The sequence below is a fragment of the Furipterus horrens genome, unplaced genomic scaffold (assembly GCF_987537825.1).
Source record: "Furipterus horrens unplaced genomic scaffold, mFurHor1.1.pri manual_scaffold_10, whole genome shotgun sequence".
In the NCBI taxonomy this organism is placed as follows: domain Eukaryota; kingdom Metazoa; phylum Chordata; class Mammalia; order Chiroptera; family Furipteridae; genus Furipterus; species Furipterus horrens.
The window spans coordinates 67,623,326-67,643,199 of record NW_028327180.1 but is presented as its reverse complement, the minus strand read 5'-3'; the positions used below and the strand labels follow the sequence as shown (position 1 = coordinate 67,643,199).

At 39.7% G+C, this 19,874-nt stretch overlaps 1 protein-coding gene across 1 annotated transcript; it reads right to left on the bottom strand.

Annotated features, from left to right (window-relative positions):
• Positions 1 to 1,407: 1,407 nt before the first annotated feature.
• CUNH5orf46 (chromosome unknown C5orf46 homolog) lies at positions 1,408 to 16,703 on the bottom strand. The gene is made up of 4 exons (XM_090289256.1): positions 16,583 to 16,703; positions 12,111 to 12,270; positions 5,464 to 5,514; positions 1,408 to 1,815 (listed from the first exon to the last, which is right to left on the bottom strand). Exons 1-3 carry the CDS (start codon positions 16,650 to 16,652, stop codon positions 5,472 to 5,474), a joined length of 273 nt encoding a protein of 90 aa, XP_090145382.1. The 5' UTR covers positions 16,653 to 16,703; the 3' UTR covers positions 1,408 to 1,815; positions 5,464 to 5,471.
• Between the last annotated feature and the right edge of the window lie 3,171 nt (positions 16,704 to 19,874).

Sequence of the window (19,874 nt, the reverse complement as noted above, 5' to 3'; positions counted from 1 at the left end):
TCTAAAGAAATTTTAAAACATGAAATGGAAAGGAATTTTCAAAGTATTGTCTGACAACACGGACTCCTCACTAACCTCATTGGTTTGGAGTCTACACCACCAGAATGCGAGTCTCTATTAAGTTTGTAGTTATGATAGGGCCGCTCACTGACCCTTACACCAAGTTAGGCCTTTATTACATCAGCCTCTGGCAAATGGGTTCTGACCTAGCCTCTCCTGCCCTCCATGCCACCGTCTACCACAATGCCAGAATTTTCTTTTCAAGACACAATTTTGGTTTTATTTGATCACCTATAAAACCAATTTCAAGCTCCTTAGTGTGGCATGCCAGGCCCTTCACAGTCTGGCCTTTGCTTCCATGTCTAGTCTCATCAACATCCCTTTCTCACGTGGGCTCTAGCCCCAGCCATGCTGTAAAGATAGCTAAATCTCTTTGCTGTTAACTCCTTTATGCTTTAATGAAAAAGCAAGTCTTTCCCACCCAGAATGTCTGCCTTAGTGCCAGTCTTGGGACTGATTGCCCTCGGATCCGTTCCCTATCCTTCCCCTACTCGGGTCTGTGTTGAGGGAAGACAGGGCGTGAAGCTGACTACTGCAGGTTGACTTTCTCAGGTTCCCAGGGCAGCTGACCCTTGGCCTCTGTTTTGCATCTGGGAGTCCCATGCAGGACATAGGTGGTGGGAAAAGAAGAAGCTGGAGTGTGGCCTCCCATCCCTCTCTATTTGGAAGAAGTCTGTATCATGTCTGAACCGCCAGGTCCTGCTGGACAGGTCTGCATTGGTTCTAGCTTTTGCCAGTTGACTCCAGTGCCTGGCTCTAGTTATATGTACTACATCTTTTCTCTTTCTCTTTCTTTCCACCTGGGATGGGTAGTGGCTTCCTGGTTGCCTGGAGCAGAGAGTTGTGTGTGGAGCGAACTAGGTGTAGGTGGTCAAAATGTACAAACATTCAGTTATAAGATCTATATAAGATATATTTGGGGGATCTAATGTACAGCATGGTTACTATAGTTAACAATACTGTATTGTATACCTGAAAGTTGCTAAGAGAGTAGATCTTAAATGTTCTCATTAAAAAAAATAAGGCAATTATGTGAGTAATTGCTGTCTTAACTAACATTATTATAGTAAAAATTTTGCAATATATATGTATATAAAATCATCACTTTTACACCTTAAACTTACACACTGTTATATGTCAATTATATCTCAATAAAGCTGGAAGTGAGGGGAGAAATTGGTACAGTCTCTGGAAAATGCAGTGTGGGTTGTCTGAATTTGTTGTAGAAAGCAATATGCATGTTTCAATATTTAGTAGGTTTTGACTCTTTGGTTAGCCATTTATATTATTAAAAGGTCTTTGCATCGCATGGAAACCTATTGTGGCTGCATAAAAACAGGAAGACAGTCAAACAAACAGAAGCTTTATTGAAAATGCTCTGCGGTTGCTTTCCAAGTCAAAGTGCCTGGCAAGGAGAAGACTCAGGACAGCACTGGAGAACTCAGTAGCAGAAGCACGTAGATCTTTTATTCCAGACTCGAACACTGCCATCCTTGTCATCATGCTCTGTGAGTTCAGTCTGGTCTTCCTGTGCATAGTAAATAATGGGGAGAACCCTCTCCAGCTCAGCTGGGTCAGGTTGTATAACAGTATCATCCTCTATGACTGATTGGCGAGAACCACAGTGGTGGCAACCCAGGACCCCTCTCTGTGTAATACGGAGGTGACAGAACCACGGACAGGGCTGCACGAGATCTTTCCAGGAGTCTTCTGTCCCGCCAGACACTCTGCTCTTCTATGAGGATAATAAAACCTCTGTGGAACAGCAATAACCTTGTTAATTATTTTTAAAAAGTAAAAAATAAAAAGGTCAGTTTTTCGTTTACTAGCCAGGGAGAATGAGCTCAAGTATTTTTAAAAGACTTTTCAAAAAAGATGCATGAAACTTTTATCTCTGAAATGTCATACATTTTTAGGGGTTAAGAGGGTGTTCTTTGGAGTTAGATTAAAGTCCTCTTTTTATCATTTACTGACCCTATGGCTTTGGACTTGTTACTTTGTCTGCGATTTAGTTTCTTTACTTTGAACCATTCTTTGGTTATTCTTGCTAGTAATAATTCTTATGCACTTAATATTTTTGCAGCATTAAAAAGTTGAAACACGTTCAGGAAAAAATTAATACCACCAATAAAAATCTTCTCAATGAACTAGGATGTATGACCCCCAAAGGACACATTTATTCTGACCTCTAGAAGCAAAAATGGGAAGTCCTAGTGTTCAAAATAAGCTCCATTTGGTTGAAGCCGGAATCCTAAGGACTTGCCGCGAGGGACTTTGAGGCCTGGGTCCTGGAGGACTTGGGAAGCAGAACTGGAAAAGCAGGATTTGGCTGCCCAGGGTTATTCTGGAGCCAGTTAGAGAGAATTTATGATTCACAAGAAATACAAAGACATTTTCCTCTTTTCTTTCAGATTTTCATGCCTCTGCACTTTAGAATGTGAAATGACTTATAGTGAAATCAAATATAATACATTTCTGAGGAAATAGGCAAGAACAACAAAAATGTAAGATATACAAGGCAAGAATGGGTCTGCTGCATGGGCAACAGCAGACCCTCCATATCACCCTGCCCAGGCTCTGTAGCTTCAGCTTCACTGGAGAAGACACTCCAGCGTCATCGCAAGATGTCGATTCAACACGGGAGGAGACAGATACCGTGTCACTCCCGAGTCGGACTGCACAGCCATTCTCGGCGGTGCAGATAGACTCTTAAGAAGCTACACCATCGTCTCTCGAGACGGACGGCTGCCGACAACAAGGCAAGAATCCGCAACAGGGAAGAAGGGCAAATGCACAAAGGTTAAGTGTAGGAATGGATTGAATCATCAGTTTCACTTTGAGTTTCCAGACAGGAACAAAAATAGACCAAGTTACACAAATAGGGAAGCCAATTTTTTCCCCTCAAAATGCTAAAATCCAAAATTCTTTTCCCATAAGACTTTAGAGAGTGGATAGTGAGCAATATGCCAAGTGCCACTTTGCTCATCCGCTGCATGTGAATTACCTATTAAACTAACTTTCTCCAAGGCATGACCAAGGCACTTTCATACACAGCGTTATCATTTTTCTCCATGGTTCTTGAGGTACACTGTGCCAGGTGATAGCCTAGACCAGCGGTTTGCAATCTTTTTCATCTTATGGCACACACAAACTAATTACTAAAATTCTGTGGCACGCCAAAAAATATACCATTTGATGATCTGACAAAAAAAATATAATTTTGATTCATTCACACCAGATGGCTGTTGTGTTAGCTGTTATCATTTTTTTATTTGACCATCATGGGAAAACAGGTCAGTGCCCTGACTAAATAGTCAGGTATTGTGTGTTTGAAAAAATCTTGGCAGCACACTGGTTGAAAATCGCTGGTCTAGGCTACCAACTTCTCAATGGCATATGACACATAGTAGATGTGGATTAAGTAAGCATAAAAAGAATTATAAGGGGTGTAGGCAGTAGGAGAAAGATGGGATTATCTATCTCTCTCTCTCTATCTTTCTTATCTATCTATCTATGTATCTATCTACCTTAATTTAGGAGATAATCTAGAACTTCAGCCAAATGTTTTATGTTGGAGAAACAGACATTTCTGTGAATCACTTGCTTTTAATGTGATAATTTGCTTTTGATTAGAGAGCAAGGCAATTAGTATACAAATGCCACTTTTAAAGCTACTTACTAAATGTACAGTCACCAGGGCTTAAAGAGATACGTCTAATCAAACCATTTAAAATTTAATCCCTGCTTTAGAGGCTACCTTCTCTGAGGCTAAATTTTTTTTAACCTCCCTAGATTGAGCCATTTCTCTTTGCCCATTAAGGCCAACTGTTTCCAGAATCTACTCAAAGCTTTTTAGGTGCAGCTAAGAAAGAAAAAAAAAAAAAAAAAAAATCTGGCATTAAGATCTGGAACAATTACTTCCCTTACATTTTAAATATTAATAAGGAGGAAAGAGTGGCTCAAGCAGGACAAGTGACCTCCTCATGGTCACATAACAAGTTAGGTGTCAGGTTACAAGTTGAATTTACTTTTTCTTTATGCCTTTTGCTCTTCCTAACTCCTTCGTGTGGTCTCCCTATTGGACTGCCTCATACATTGAGCCTCTAGGGAGGCTCTCCAAGGGTTCTGCTGGTGGGTACTAATGGATGGAGGGGAGTACCAACAGTCCGAATGAAGGCAAAGGGTTGGGACACCTGCAACAAGAGGTGGGCTGTCGCTGAGCAAATGGGAATGGGGAGATGCAAGCACGAGTGTTTGTAGGAGCTTAGCTGGCTTCGGGATGAGAGTCAGCAGTGTCAGGGTTGAGTACGTCTTGACTCCAATGCCCGAGCCTGATTTCCATCTTTCAGAGTTTATGGAAAAAGGCGGGCTAAGTTCTGAAATAACATGATAGTGGCTTTCTGAGCTTGCACTAATCACACCCAAGCAGTAGGGACGAGGAGTGTTCCCAGGTCAGATGTGAAATGCAAGCTGGGAAAGGCCATGGCTCCCTGAGATGGAAATAAGATAACTAACCAAAGGTGTAGTGTGTATTCCTAATGGGCACCTTGAGGCATGTCTAAAGTCAAACAGCTTCATCACCGTTATCTACTGCTTTCTCCCACATGAGTTCCCATTGTTTCCAGTAGCACCGTGGGCCTGTGAGAAAGCAAAGACTCTGGAATCAGGCTGCTTGGGTTCAAATCCTTCCCTCCTCCCTTATAAGTTGGCTCATACATGAATCTCTTTGAGCCTTGGTTTTCTTATTTATAAAATTTAAGAATAACAATACCTATTTTAAATAGGGATTTTAGCATTAAATTAGGTAGCACATTTATAGCACTTAGCTTAATGCCTAAAATGGAGTAAGTACACAGTTCATGCTAGATACTGATATAATTTATTTCTGTTTTTATATTTCACTATCCATTCTCAGGAGAGAATTGGATAAGAAAGCAGCAAATATTTCTTAGCTCTTAAGCCATATTGTCATATTGTTTGTACATAAATCTGACTGTGCAGGGTTAGAGAGGTTGCTAGTCCTTCCTCCTAGAATTAGGTTCAGCAAATCTGACTTCTCGTGAGTGACAATGGCATGATTCCATGAGCCCTTAGCTTTTAGTGCTTACAGTCACATCATTTCATAGGTTCCTAGCAGAGAGGCGCAGCAGCCAGGTCTCCTAGCTCCTGGTGCTAACCTGTTTCACCCACAATGGTACCTCTTTTCTTAACCTTATGGCATTGTTATCTTTAAGATGATTTAAAAATTATTTAAAAACTTTAGCAAGAACAAAAGAAAACCCCCAAAATACACCTTTTCTGCTTATAACTGGGCATGGGTGTCCAACTTTATTAAATAAAATTAGGTCCTTTTTCTTTGTTGCATATACTATTATTAAGTTGTAAATTGCAAGTTAAAATTACCTGGGAGGTCACTTTGATGATTCTTGTTTAGCTTCAAATTCCACAAAATCTCTTGAAAAGAAAAAATAAAGAGAAAAAATTAAGTATAACTTAGACTAAATGGAAATAAAAGTTAGAATGATCACTAGGGCATCTTACAACGTTTGAGCTGTGTTTTTTTTTCTCTAGGTTTTCCTGTGTCAGAAAGAAATAAAATCTAAGATTTCCATAATAGTTCATAGTCAAAAAGCCATTTATGCATAATTATCTCATTGAATATACAAACAAATCTATTAATTAGGTGTCTATTCATATATATACTCCATATATACATATATTTTAATACATTTGTTCAGTAATATATTCCCAGCACCTAGAACAATGTCTGGCATGTAGTATAAATTAATAAATATTTATTGAATGGAAAAATTAATGATTTTATCTCTTTTTACATATGAAAAACACCCTGAAGCTCAAAGGGATTAAACAATCTAAGTCATATAGCTATTAAACTGCAAAGCAAAGTCTAAAACTTAGATCTCCATGATCATGAATTAATGCCAGAATCACTGTAGTCTACTGTTCAAGGATTGGGTACAAGGTAGTGGCTGAGAAGGTAAAAGGTGACTTAAATGTGGTCTGTGAGGAGGTTGTCATCTAGCTGAGAAAGTAGACACGTTGAGGTACAAGCATCTTAAAATGAGGGGGGGAAGCTGTTGTGAAGTTTTCTATAAATCATGAAATCCCAGAGTATGAACACCTAAGTTTTTTAATTGTGGAGGTCTGTGATGTCTCCAGAAAGCTTATCTTTGAATTGGATGCTGGAAAATAATTCAATTTATCAGGTGAAGAGAATGGAATTGGGGTTTGAGGGGCGGGCATTGCTGGCAGAGAGATAAGCATGTGCAAAGATATTGGCGGTTTATACACACATGACCTGCCCTGAAACAGAAATCATTTGTCATTAGGGCATCAGAGGCTTGGATTCAGAAATGAGATATGATTGAAGGTTCTATAAACATCAGGGGAGAACCTTTAACATCAGCTGGATTTCCGGGCAAGATGGAGGCCTAGACTGACACTCTTTGTCTCCCTCAACAACTAAGAAGGAATACAACTACTGCAAAACCAGAAATAAAGAGAAGTTCCAGAAAATAAAGCTACATGGAAGTCCAATATAGGAAGTTATAAAGAAGTGGTGCTCGTCCGGATGGGTAGGAGGGGTGAAGCCAGGCAGAGAGGTCAAGTTGTGCTGGCGGTGGCAGCTGCAGTGAAGGCAGCAGGACCCTAGTAAGCACAGACACCCATATTTAAGGGGAGGCCAGAAGCACCTGGGGAGCAGCCCTGGCTGCAGACCAAACCCATCAGCTTGTGATTCCAATGCCAGGGAAGGCAGACCCCCATTGCCTTGGACTATGAGGCCCGGTAGGGGTGGGGGTGGGGATGGAGGAGAAGTAGGCTTCTGATTCAGCAGAGAGTGAGTGGCAGGAATCCATCTTGGACCCCTGCCCCCCCCACAAAGCGCCACAGTGTGGTGAGAAGGGTCACCTGGTAGTGATGAATGCATGGAGTTCTGCCCCCTATAGCATAGGAGTGTGACAGCCCTGCCCAGGAAGTAAAGGTAAACAAACCTGTCAGGATGGCAGGGATCATGATAGAGATCCCAATCGATCCCAATCGCACAGCTGACCAGAGAGCAAATACATGATTTATTGAATGAGCGAATAGGAAATCTTTCTGAGGCTCAGTTCAGAGCTCTGGTTATAAGAAAGCCTACAGATTTAACAGCAGATCTTAAACAAGATGGGGAAGGAATGAAGGCTAGTCCTGCTGACATGAACAAAAATACATATGAAATAAGTGGTGGGGGAAAGAAAACCAAGGATCAAATCAACAAATTGGAACATAGGGAAGGAACAATCAACCAGTGCAGAAAGAGGAAACAAAAAGTGAGGAAAATGAGGAGAGGCTCAGAAACCTATGGGACTGCTATAAGCGAGCCAACATCCAAATAATAGGGTTGCCAGAAGGTGAAGAAGAAGAACTAGAAATAGAAAAATTATGTGAAAAAATAATGAAGCAGAACTTTCCTAACTTGGGGAAGAAAATAGACTTACAGGTCCAGGAAGCACAGAGACTTCCAAAAAATATTGGACCCAGGGAGAACCACACCAAGACACGTTATAATCAAAATGTCAAAAATTAAGGATAAAGAGAGAATCTTAAAAACAGCAAGAGAGAAGAGAATTACATACAAAGGGGTCCCAATAAGACTCTCAGCTGATTTCTCAAAAGAAACTCTGCAGACAAGAAGGGACTGGCAAGAAATATTCAAAGTAATGAAAAGCAAAAACCTACAGCCACAATTACTCTATCCAGTGAAGCTGTCATTCAGAATAGAAGGGCAGAGAAAGTGCTTCCAAGAAAGTAAAACTGAAGGAGTTTATCAGATTCAAATCATTGTTACATGAAATGTTAAAGGAACTTGTTTAGGAGAAAGAGGATCAAAACTATGAACATTTAAATGAAAACTGTATCACAACATCCAACAACAGAAGCTAGGAAACCAAAACAAAGGCAAACTAAGTAGGCAACGAGAGTGGGAAAAGAATGATAGGTATGGGGAACATTATGGGGGGGGGGGTCAGCAGGGAGGGAGAAGGGGGGAAAGGGAGGGAGATGGTACAGGAATTAAGAAGCATAGTAGGAGGGAGTGGAGTAGATAGAAAGATGTTGAGAAGAACTATATGCACAACCAATGGGCATGGACTAAGGGGGTGGACAGCTGTAGGCAGGGGAGTCACCGGGTGGAGGGGAACAAAGGGAAAAGAAATTGGAACAACTGTAACTGCATAATCAATAAAGCATATTTTAAAAAAACAAACAAAACAAAACAAAAACATCAGGTGAATATGTTTGCTCTGATTTGGTAGGCAAAAGAAATTCATGGAAGGGATTTAAGCACTTAACATATAGAACTAAATATGTGTTTCTGTTATACAACCCTGGGAGTAGGTAGAGGATGGATTGGAGTGAGTATAGACAGAATCAGTGAAATGAATTAATTACCAATCTAATCAAATAATTACAGTAGAAATGATGAAGGATTCAACTAGCCAGCAAGTCAGTGGAGTTAAGGAAAAGGAATGGCATGGAGAAAATTAGTAAGGGGTTGAATATTCAGAATTGGGTGAAGTTGGTGATGAGCAGGAAGGCTCCCAGAAGACCCTGAAGTTTCTGGATTTTGGGTGAGGAGGGATGTGACTCACTAAGATAAGGAACACAGGAGAAGGAACAGGTATGTAAGTGAGATGATGGGCTTGCATTTAGATCAGTTGAATTGAGATGTTGATGGAAAACCTAGGTGGGGTTTTGTAGCAAACAATTAGTCATTTTAGTCTATAGCTTAGGAAAAAGAGTGCAATGGATGTTTGAATTTGAAACTCATTAAATTATAACTAGTAGCCCCAATGGGGAAGCTGTGATGTGAAAAATCAAGCATCTTACATTTGGAGCCGTAAGGAGCAATGATGTTTATGGGGCAGATGAATGAGGAAAAGTCAAATAAAGAGAATGAGAAAGAATGGCTAGAGGTAGGGAGAGAACCAAGAAAATGTGTCATGAAAACCCAGGGGATCGAGGGACGTTCACAAGAATTGAAGGCTTCTCAAAGGTGGCCAGAATCCAGTATACAGAGCTCTAAAATTAATCCAGAAGGCAGGTGGAGGAGCAGATGGAGGGAGCAAGCTGCCTATTCACTGTCCTAGAAGCACATATCTAGCCTTTATCATGTGTCTGACACAGTTCTTAGGCATCAGATAAGATGGAGTAAATAAAGCAGAATTTTTACTTTATGAAGTTTCACCATTGTCATTCTCTAATCAAGTCTATTAAGCCCTTTAAAGTCCAAATTGCACTTTACCTTTGCAAGAACCATTCCCCTAAGGATCTTGGCTGCAGTGACAGGTTTTTGATTTTGTTTTTTTTCATCTAGAGATTACCTGTAATATTTGGCAATATTTATCTTATTTAGCATTTTAATTATCATTGCATTTGCTCATGTCATCTTACCATAAAATCTACAAATTCTTTGAGGAGGAGGGACTTATAGTCTAGATTTTTCCTTCACAATCCCTGCCTCTACTTTGTATGAATTAAGTGTTTAGGAATACTTCTTGATGGTCTCCTCTCATTTCCCATTTCCAATTATATTTATGGTCGTCCCTTGGACAGAGGGAGGACAGCTAGATTTGTTACCTTGAGCAAGGACTGCTATGTCTTTTAACAAAGTTCTCTCAGGATTCTTCAGTCAAATTGGGGCAGATGGGCTTTAGATCTGATCTCTAATATAGTTTTCCTTAATTACTGTATTTTTCGCTCCATGAGACGCACTTTTCTTCCCCTCCCCCCAAAGTGGGGGGAAATGTCTGTGTGTCTTATGGGGCAAATATTGCGTCACAGACCATGATGTGTATTACCTGACCTGGGGTTCCCAGAAAACTAGAAGAGTACTTGAACCTTAAAGTCGCTCCTCGTTTGTTAATGACAGTGATGATGGTTCTTAATACCGCTGTTGACTGCTGTTCACTTTACATGGTTGAAACATTATTGTTATATTTTATTAAATATTTTAATACACCATTTGGTTCAGATTTTTTTTTCTTGTTTTCCTCCTCTAAACCGAGATGCGTCTTATGGTCAGGTGCATCTTATAGTGCAAAAAATATGGTAATTCCACAATTATTTACCGAGTACCTGATATAACTTATAAGGCACTGTGCTATAGCACTGAGCTAGATCAATCTGATCCCTACTTTCATGTTAAAAATATTTAATATTTTATATTAAAAATAAATAAGTTATTTGAGATGGTGATATATGTGATAATGACACTATGGCAAGGTAAAGTGATGTAGGATAACCAGGGAATAAAAGAAGACAGTGTTAATAAAAGTGGTTATAGATTAGTTTTCTGAGGAGGTGACTTTTAGGTGAGCTTCAGGGCAAAGATTAGCCATGAGAAAAGGAAAGAGCATTTTAGGCAGAAATGAAAGCAGTGACAGAAGGGCTGAACTGTTTTTAAGTTCCAGGAGCAGAAAGAACATTATTGACTCAGAATATAATGAAAGAAATAAAATGGTAGGAGATGAGGTGCCATTTCTGAACCCAGAGCTGACTGCAATCCTTCAGTATTTCAGATAGTGAACTTTTAGGGTTAATTGAGAAAAAAAATGTTATTTTATATCTGGGGAATTCCCCGAGGGAGGAATAAAAATAACTATTATTGTTCCAACTTTTTGCGTAGCTATTGTTGTGATTTATGACAATATGACTTCAACTAGATTATAATCTGTACTTGGTATATAATGGTTATTATTCTTATTGTTTGCTTGTCAGTTTCCTCCCTGCTTATATTAACTATTGTGTGAACACAACAGTTGGGAAAGCAGGCACAATAGAAAAATAACAATACAAAAGTAAATATCTGTAAGTTTCAACATTCCTACATGAGGACTGTATGCAGAATTCTGCCCATTCACATGGTACTCTATTTACTCAAGCAGGTCAGAGATTACAAAGTGACCCCTGATTACTTCTACACAGACGTGGTTCTTAGTCTGTATTGCTCATAGGCCTCTTTGAGGAGTTAACAAAAGTTAGAAGCATTTTCCTAGAAAAATGAAAATAGTCACATTTACCCAAAATATGAAAAAAAAATTAAAGGCTATGCGACTCTTTAACACTGAGCCATGTAGCCCAGAACATATAATCAAAGGGCTTTCAAAATCTATTGTATATCAGAATCACCTGAGAGCTTGTTAAAAAGCATATCCTTAGCTTTGTCCCAGAAAGGTGCGAGGTGGAATGAAGGAACCTGCATTTTGTGTAAGTTCTCCAGGGAATTCTGAAGCAGGTGGATAACAGAGCACACTTTTCCAAACTCTGCTTAGGGGTCTATGAAGAAGAGAATTGGAGAGCAGAGGAGGAGATTGAAAGAACCTAGAAATTCAGAATGAATTGGATGCTGGAGACCTGAGGTTAGGGAGATTAATGTGGGGAGAATGAATAGGGCGAAGCAGAAGTAAAAATCAGAGCTGTGTAGAAAGATGTGTAATCTGCCACCAGGCAATTCCTCATGATCAAAACACTCATATAGATTGTCTCTGAGGAGAGATTAGCTGCTGACTCTAACCCTTTTGAGTTACTCATATCAGAAAATAAAAGCAGGACTCACCACAACTATAGCTATTGAACACACCATTACTCACCATCTTTACCAAAGAATTAACAGTGTCTGCATTGCGTGGGTCCTTTACTCCTTTAACTCGAAAGATAATCAGACTGATGCACACAGAGAACATCTTGCCTGAGATCACCCAGTGAAGTAGCGCCTGTGCCAAGGCCAGAACCTGGCTTTCTGTCTCCTGGTCTGGTGCTCTTCCTCCTGGACCTTACTTGGTCCTGAGATGAAAACATTTTATGGAACCACTGAGTGGGAATGTGCTCACCCCAAAGAGTTCAGGGAAATAAGACTTAAAAGAGAGCAATGCTTTTCAATTAAAACATGCATTGGCATGCACCACAGTTTTGATTCTCATTCATTTTAACTCAATGTGGTCATTACCAAGACCGAATGAGACAACAGCAAGGCTTGTCTCAGTGCTTACCCGTGCCGCATCATGGAGCGGAGGGCCATCTCCACTGCGTCCTCAATGATCTCTCTGCCCAAGATGTGTAGAAAATGGGGAAAATCCGGCTTTGGAACCTTGCCTGAGTCATCTGGGTCGTTATCTGGTTTGACATCTGGCTTATTATCTGGTTTGTCATCTGAAACACAACAGAATCTCAGAGGTGATTCTCAGCGACAAGAAAGGAATGTATCTCTTCTTTGTAGGGAGCCCCTAGCGCCCGTCGTACTCCCACAGACTGACTTAGGAGCCTCCTAAGTGTTGCATTTATTCAACATTTAATGCCTGCCCCATGGAAGTCTTTTTGTGCATTATATCACTTCCTCCTGAAAACAATCAAACAGACCAACAGACGTTGATTCTCTGGTAGATGTTATTTCCCTTCCTGGAATTGAAGGCTGAAGTTCATGGAGACTAAGTAACTTGGCCAGAGTTAAGCAGCCTGTATACACCATTGCCAGGACTGAAATGCAAAACGCCTGGCTTCATGTCAATTGCATGGTCTCTTTCTCCCTGTAATCCCTGGGCCTGTGGTACCAATGATAATGAAAATGAAATAATAATGAGCAGCATTTGTTGACCACATACCTATGACAGGAAATTGACATGCATTATCTCATTTTATTCTAAAAAAAAAAAAACACCTATAGGTAAAATCATTATCCCGATTAAAGATAAAGAAATGGAATTTGAGACAGGTTTAGAAGCTGGATCAAAATTACACAGTTAGTACGTGGCAGAAACAGAATGCAATCTCATGTCTTTCTAGTATTAAAATCTGGATTCTTAAGCACTCAATGATGAACTGTATAGTCTTTGACAGAAAAGTTGTGATCTACACCACAAATGTGTTATAAGATTGAAAATAGTATAATAATAATGATGAGGAGGAAAAATTTTGTCACTTTTAAATCATCTGATAGTTCTGAAAATAATGATTTTATAAAAACTGTGTAATTTTATCTTCATCAATCTTATGGGGTGTATATATATATTTCTTTATTTTATTGTTGATGCTATTACAGATGTCCCCATTCCCTCCGCCTACCCTTGCCCACCTCCTTCCCTCCAGCCATCAGCACACTGTTGTCTGTGTCTATGAGTTATGCATGTATGTCTTTTGGCTAATCCCTTCACCTTCTTTTATCCAGGTCCCACCCTGGGGTATGTATAGTTGCTCACTGAACTAAGAAACTGAAAACATTAGATGACTTGCAGAAAACTCTCAAATAGCAAGAGAAGATGAAACTAGAACTGGAGACCTCTTACTCTTGAGTCTTAATCAAGTGCCCTTTAGAATGAGGCCGAGGCTCCAGAGAGTGAGGCTGGAGGTTGCTGACTTGCAAGTTCCCTTGGGTGGGATGGGGAGTGGCTTTACTTAGTGGTCTAAATGGTTCAGGAGATTAGAAGAAATTGAAAGAGGGGCAGTTAGCAGCTACATGTGGCCTCCACACTGGACCCTGGTACCAGGATAGAGTATGATATTTATCTTTTTATTTCACTATAGCCTCACAAGCAGTGCTGCCAGATTTGGTAAATAAAAACACAGGATGCCCAGTTACAGCTGAATTTCAGAAAAGCAATTGTTTTTAGCATAAGAATGACCTGTGCACTATTTAGGACATACTTAAGCTAAACAATTATTCATTGTTTATCCAAAACTCAGATTTAACTGGGTGTCCTGTATTTTATCTGCAACCCCACTACATGATTTGACTTGAGACGTCCCCACTTTTAGACAATGTATCCAGGACTCTGAATGAAAAAATTATAACTAGCTTTTTGTGTGGAGGCTGTCAAATTATTTTAGAAGTCTTGCATCTATATTATATCCTAAAATAGAAACTTTTAGTAAAAATATATAGCTTTTAGTACTACAAACATTTATTGCCTACTCTGTCACAACAGAAGACTTGATAGGAACACCAGTCTGGGACATATAACCAAAATTTATATATTAATCACCAAGCATTCATTCATTCAGTTATTGGGTTTCTTTTCATTCAACAAGTTTTTGTTTTTGTTTTTTCTTGAGCCTACTATTATGTACATAACATATGCTAAGAGTTAAGGTAAAAATGACCATATATGGAATGACCCTCATGTAGAGTGCAGGGCAACCACAGTGACCAGAATAGCTGTTTTTATTACAGGAAGGGGAAGCAAAAAGCATGCATACTTGTGATGCTGGGCCTATTGGCCAGGCCCTGGGATACTGCTTTCATAGCCTGCCTTAATCCTTATACAATTCAATGGTGATACTGCAGTTTTACAGGAGAGAAAACAAGACACTCAGAGAAGTTACATACCTCACCTAAGATCACACATCTAGGAAGGGGCTGAACCAGGTTTTAACCTAAATTTTTAAAGCTCCACAGACCTTGAAATTTATGTGGTGTAATACTGCCTTCAAGCAATTAACCCCTGCAGACATTTACCTGGTGCAAAACAGAGGTTCCTTGCATAAAAAGTGAGTTCTTTTTTTCTGTGTTTCTACCTGTCTAATTGAATACCAGACTTTTTTTTTTTTTTTTTTAATATAACACTAAATGGTAGCTTTTCAATATACAAGGAACCCTGGATTGGAGAGTATGTGTGAAGACCAGATCCTTGGCCCCAGTCCTTGGACCATGTATGTATTGAGTAGAATTAGGGTCTGGTGGCTCATACAGTTTGGAGTCCTACATAACTGAGTTCCATTCAGCTGTTCAAAAAATTAGCCATGTAACCTTGTACACAATACTTGATCACACTCTCAGTTCCTCATCATGTTGTCAGGACTAAAAGGTGTTTCATATATCATTCATCTATGTCATATATGTATGTGTAAATGTGTATATGTATATATATATATATCATATCATATCATACATATATATCACTTATCATAATACCAGACCCAAAGTAAGCCCACAATAAATTATCATTGTATTATTACTACTATTAATAATAGTAACAAAATAATTCATAGTAGCTTTCTCCTCTGGTACTTTTAGAGATTAAGAAAATTAGAAAATTCTGTTAGAATATTAAGAAATTTGAGAATGTTGGAAAACAAAACAAAAATAAATAATAATAAAATTAATAAATGTGATTTACTAGAAACAAGTGATCAAAGCCAATAGTTTTAATATTTTCTCTTTTCAAATATGAGCTAGCCCTTATTTACAGTAACTACCTGGTTGAGTTTCTTAATCAAGGTAATCATAAAGTTCTGAAAAAAATGCAGTAATGCTGATCTTGGTATAGCTTTTATAATTTACAAGTGATTACATAAGCATGTTCATTTGATCTGGTGAAATTAATAATTATCTCATTTTACAGATGAAGAAACTGAGGTTTAGAGCAGTGAACTGATTTAACCGGTTTCAGAGTTCATGAGAGGCAGAGCTGGTACTGGTCTCCTTTCACTTTACCAGGGTGATTACTTTAGGAGTGTAAGGACACAGTTGTCTGTGAGGCCATCTCTATGCTAATTCTGTTGCAGGGTCTGCCTGTGTATTGTGCTGGTGGACAGTGGGTGGCTGAGGGTGAATTCTGCCAAGTTACATTTAATCCAGTTTCAAGGGCAATCAATATTTGCACTGTGTTTTCTGACCTGTCATTCTGAATAGAGACAAGTCTGGAGCTCACTGTCTTCTACAGACCAAAAAGAAATTAATGAGAATTTTGCATGCTGCCTGTGGTCTTCTATGTGCTTGAAACAGATATAAAAGTAGATGCTGAGTTATAATGGAAAGAACTGAGGGACTTAGGTTTTTGTCCCAGGTGTGCCACAGCTGCCAGTGTCTGTGCTCAGGTAACTCCCTCTGCAAATGTGGATTATTAACCTGCAAACTGAGAAATAATAAAATTCTGCATGTTTACATAAAAGGATTATTATGAGACTTAAATGAGATAATACATGATAACAATTAACAGTTAATATTTATTGGGGCTTATTATGGACCAAATACTTTTCTAATGTTTTGGCTCTTTAATTTTCATTATAAATTTATGAGAAAGTTAACAATTAATGTATTATTTTACATGTGAGGCCCAGAGAAGCTAAATAAAATGCCCGAGGTCACATTTCTGATTAGTTGTGAAGTCAGGCCTAGAAGTCTTAATCCAGAGTATATATTCTTCACCTTTGAACATTATCAGTTATAATTATCAAAAATAAACATTCCTGGCTCTCCTAATTTATAACATAATAGTGTCATTATATCACAGAAATATATAAGAAAGAAATCATTTCATATTTCATATTTCCTACATTCACTGAGGATGGAAGATGTAACTGAAGCACACTGAGTAGAAATCCTCCTTTTTTTGTTGGAAGATCTGCCTCCAGTGCCCAGGGGTCCCTCCCCGTCTCTGCACTTTATGTTCTGGATCAATGCTGAGTCACTTCCTCTAATTGGGGCTAACTACTGCACACTGCACGAGCGGCGACCGGAAGCACTTACCCGCATGGCAAGTCAGGATTAAGACAAGCAGTCCCAGGACAACTGTCACCCGAAGCACTGAGACAGCCATGTTTGTAGCACTGGGTATTGGTACAGAGAAAGCATCCCAATGCACCTGTAACCTACCTTGCTCCATTTATAGGGCATTTACAGGTGACATCATCTGTACGGAATGTATGTGGTTGCACAAGATTTCTGCACCGCTTGCACTTGGGTCTAACGAGTCCTGCCCTATCTTCAAACAGACGATTTTTCACATAGGGAAAGACAAGCCCTCTTAGTTTTTCTAATGTGTATTTATAAAATGGCATTGCAATAACTCTTTTGGAGGTAGTTTCCATGGGTATCAGGCAGAGTTATTATCCAGTGCCAAGAAGCAAGTATTAAATCAGATTGGCGAGTTGTGCCTACTCCCTCCCACCCCTGCACACTTGCTTCTTTCCACATGCTCTGAGCTAATAACTTGTCCCTACATGAGCACGTCCATTCACACCCTCATGCCACCCCATGCCTTTGTTCATGCTCTTTGTTTTTCCTAAGATAGCTTCCTCATCATCTGCCCTCAGAGTATTCCTATTATTCCTGAGCCTCAGGTTCAAATGCCCCCCTCTCTGTGAACCTTTATAATGACTCTTCCACCCTACCCCACAGTTAGTTGCTCCATCATCTCTCAGATAGAATGCTTGGACTATTGTTTGAGAACTAAGTACTTTAAAAGCTCTCTTCTCTTCTACTCTCTGGATCTCTTAACGTTGGAATGTTCTATTCACTCCAGGAACCTCTAGGAGCCTAATACTGTGCTGGGCACTGACTTCAGCTTTGACTCCCTTGCGAAGCTTGTTCTGGTTTTTCCAAAAAGAACCGGGTGTTTCTCTCCTGTGCCTAATATGTGCCTGATTATATGTCTCCACTAATAGGCTGGACGCTCCTTGAGGGCAAGGATTATCTTTTTCAGAGTTGAATGCACATTATTCAAGGCATATAGCAAACATTAAAAATAATAATAAAGTTATTGCACACTCCAGGGGATAAAACTTGTTTCAAGTCTAGATGATACTGGTTATCCTGAGGAATGCTGTCAGTTCAGTTCATTGAGATAACTCAGGGCTTCCTAAAGTTATAGTTTCACCAAAACTTATACATTGTGACTGTCAGAGGGCCTTTTTAATAAATGGTGAATTAGCTGGGGACTGGACAAAGGAAGTTTGTCTAGTGTCACAGAACCAAGGCTAGAACATGGCCCTCTTCTTCCTGGTTTTGTCCTCTTTATAAGGCACCAAACTGCACTTGAACGCCATCAAGCAGCTCTGCTTGGATCCTTCCTGGTTTCTCCATTTTATCTTCTCAAGGAGACTCTGATCCTATCTTTACTAGAGAGTTGTGATCTAGAGATAGTGGTCCATGGTAGGAAGTTTTCAGTGAGTTAGAGCGATACCATCAAAATTATGGCTTAAAACGGAGCACCAGGTATGTCCAAGGGGCTAGTAGAGAACAGTCATGTGTCCTCTATTAGCCACAGGTTCTGACTCGTGGCTTTATTTACCTGGGAAAGGGTAGCAATACCTTTGAGCCCTCAGGGTTTAACGAGTCTAGAGGGGCATATTTTCTAATTCACTGTAAGAACACTGCACAGGCAGGCAGAAGCTCTGGCCTTGTGGCTTCTCAAAGGTATCAGCTAGAAGTGGCATGCAGACACATCCTGAGGCAGGTGCTTTAGGTGGTCTGCGCCCAGGAAATAGCACCAGCCCGAGGGTAGGGATGGCTGGCTTCTCTTCCTGTCAGGACCACACGATTTCCTGAGTGACCTGAATAATCACCGGCAGGGCCTGACATTCAGTTTTTTCTGCTGCATTTTCTTCTCATCCCTTGGTTTATTATTTTTAGCTTTCTGTTTCAGGTAAAATGTCTCTCTTTTGGTGAAAACTCCTGTAACCCACTAAGCTGACTCAGATCCCTCTAGTATAATCTTTTATACACTCTGTATTTTTCTTTATTGGCATTTAAATATTATTTTTTTGTTTGATTACTTAATGTCTCTCTTCCCAAGAGATGTCAGATTCCAGGATGGAAGGATTCTGGTCTATGTCATTCATGGAGACAGCTCTCGCTTCGAGAAGAGAAGCCTGGACTCATATAATGTTGTAGTTCCCTCAGTCATTATCTGTGTGACTGGCAAATGACCGTGCTAAGCCTCAATTTCCTCATCTGTAAAATTGGGATTAGTATAATTTCCTGCCTACTTATCTGCACTATTAATAAAAGTTAAGAAGCTGGGACTTATCCTCCATTGGCATAAGCAAATGAATTTGACTTAAAGTAGAGGGGAAAGTAGGTTAAAAAAGATGATTTTACCCAAGTTGGGGAGAGGAAGATGAGGACCTTCTTTCAGAATGCTATTCTAGTTTGGTAAGAAGACATAAGAATAAAAGGCATATGGGATGCTTTTATTCCTGTGGATATTTCCATGCATAACTGAAAGTAATCAGAGTTCTTTCTTAGTGTGGGAAAGAGCTACAGTCTAGGCTGGGAATTGCATAGAGAGATTTTGATGTGTGCGTCATGGATAAAAGCTTTGGTGTTGGGATCACACAGAACTAGCTTTAAGTTTCAGATTTGCCACTTACAAGTTGTGTGACTCTGTGATCTTAGAAATATTTTCTAATTTCTTTATGCCTTGGATCCAATGTCTACTGTGAGGGACAGATAAAAGTGACACTCAAACCACGAAAAAAAAAAAATGATTAGCAACAAAAGAGAAATGTGATAAGCAGGTAAAGAAAACTTTCAAGAGGAGCTACAGACACAGATAGTCAGAGTTAAGGAATATTTATCACTATTTATAATCTGGGAAAATGCAATAAGCAGGTTGAGAAAACTTTCAAGAGAAAACGAGGCTGGAGACATAAACGGTCAGAGTTACCCAAGTGTTAGGGGCACCCATTATGGAATATTTATCACCTGGGAACTATGCATGGTCAGCAAGATAAGGACCCTTAGTTGATTTAGTCAATCGCGTTAGATTGTGACTCCGGAGTAACCGGTAGGGAAAAACAGAGAGAAAGGAGAGGGTGAGGGAAGTGGGGGTTTACTTGCATTAGGATAAAAGCAGCCTGCTCTGAGCTTTGGCGCGTCTTTGTTAGGCTGCGCCTGGACTTGCAGATCTGTGAATAAACAAATGCCTCATTTGCTGCTTAAGTCCTGTGTCCTGGTGTTTTATTGTGAGCATTTCTCAAAATTTGGGGGCTCGTCTAGGATCCCCCGCCTGTGGAAGGGGCTTTGAGCTGAGGCCGGG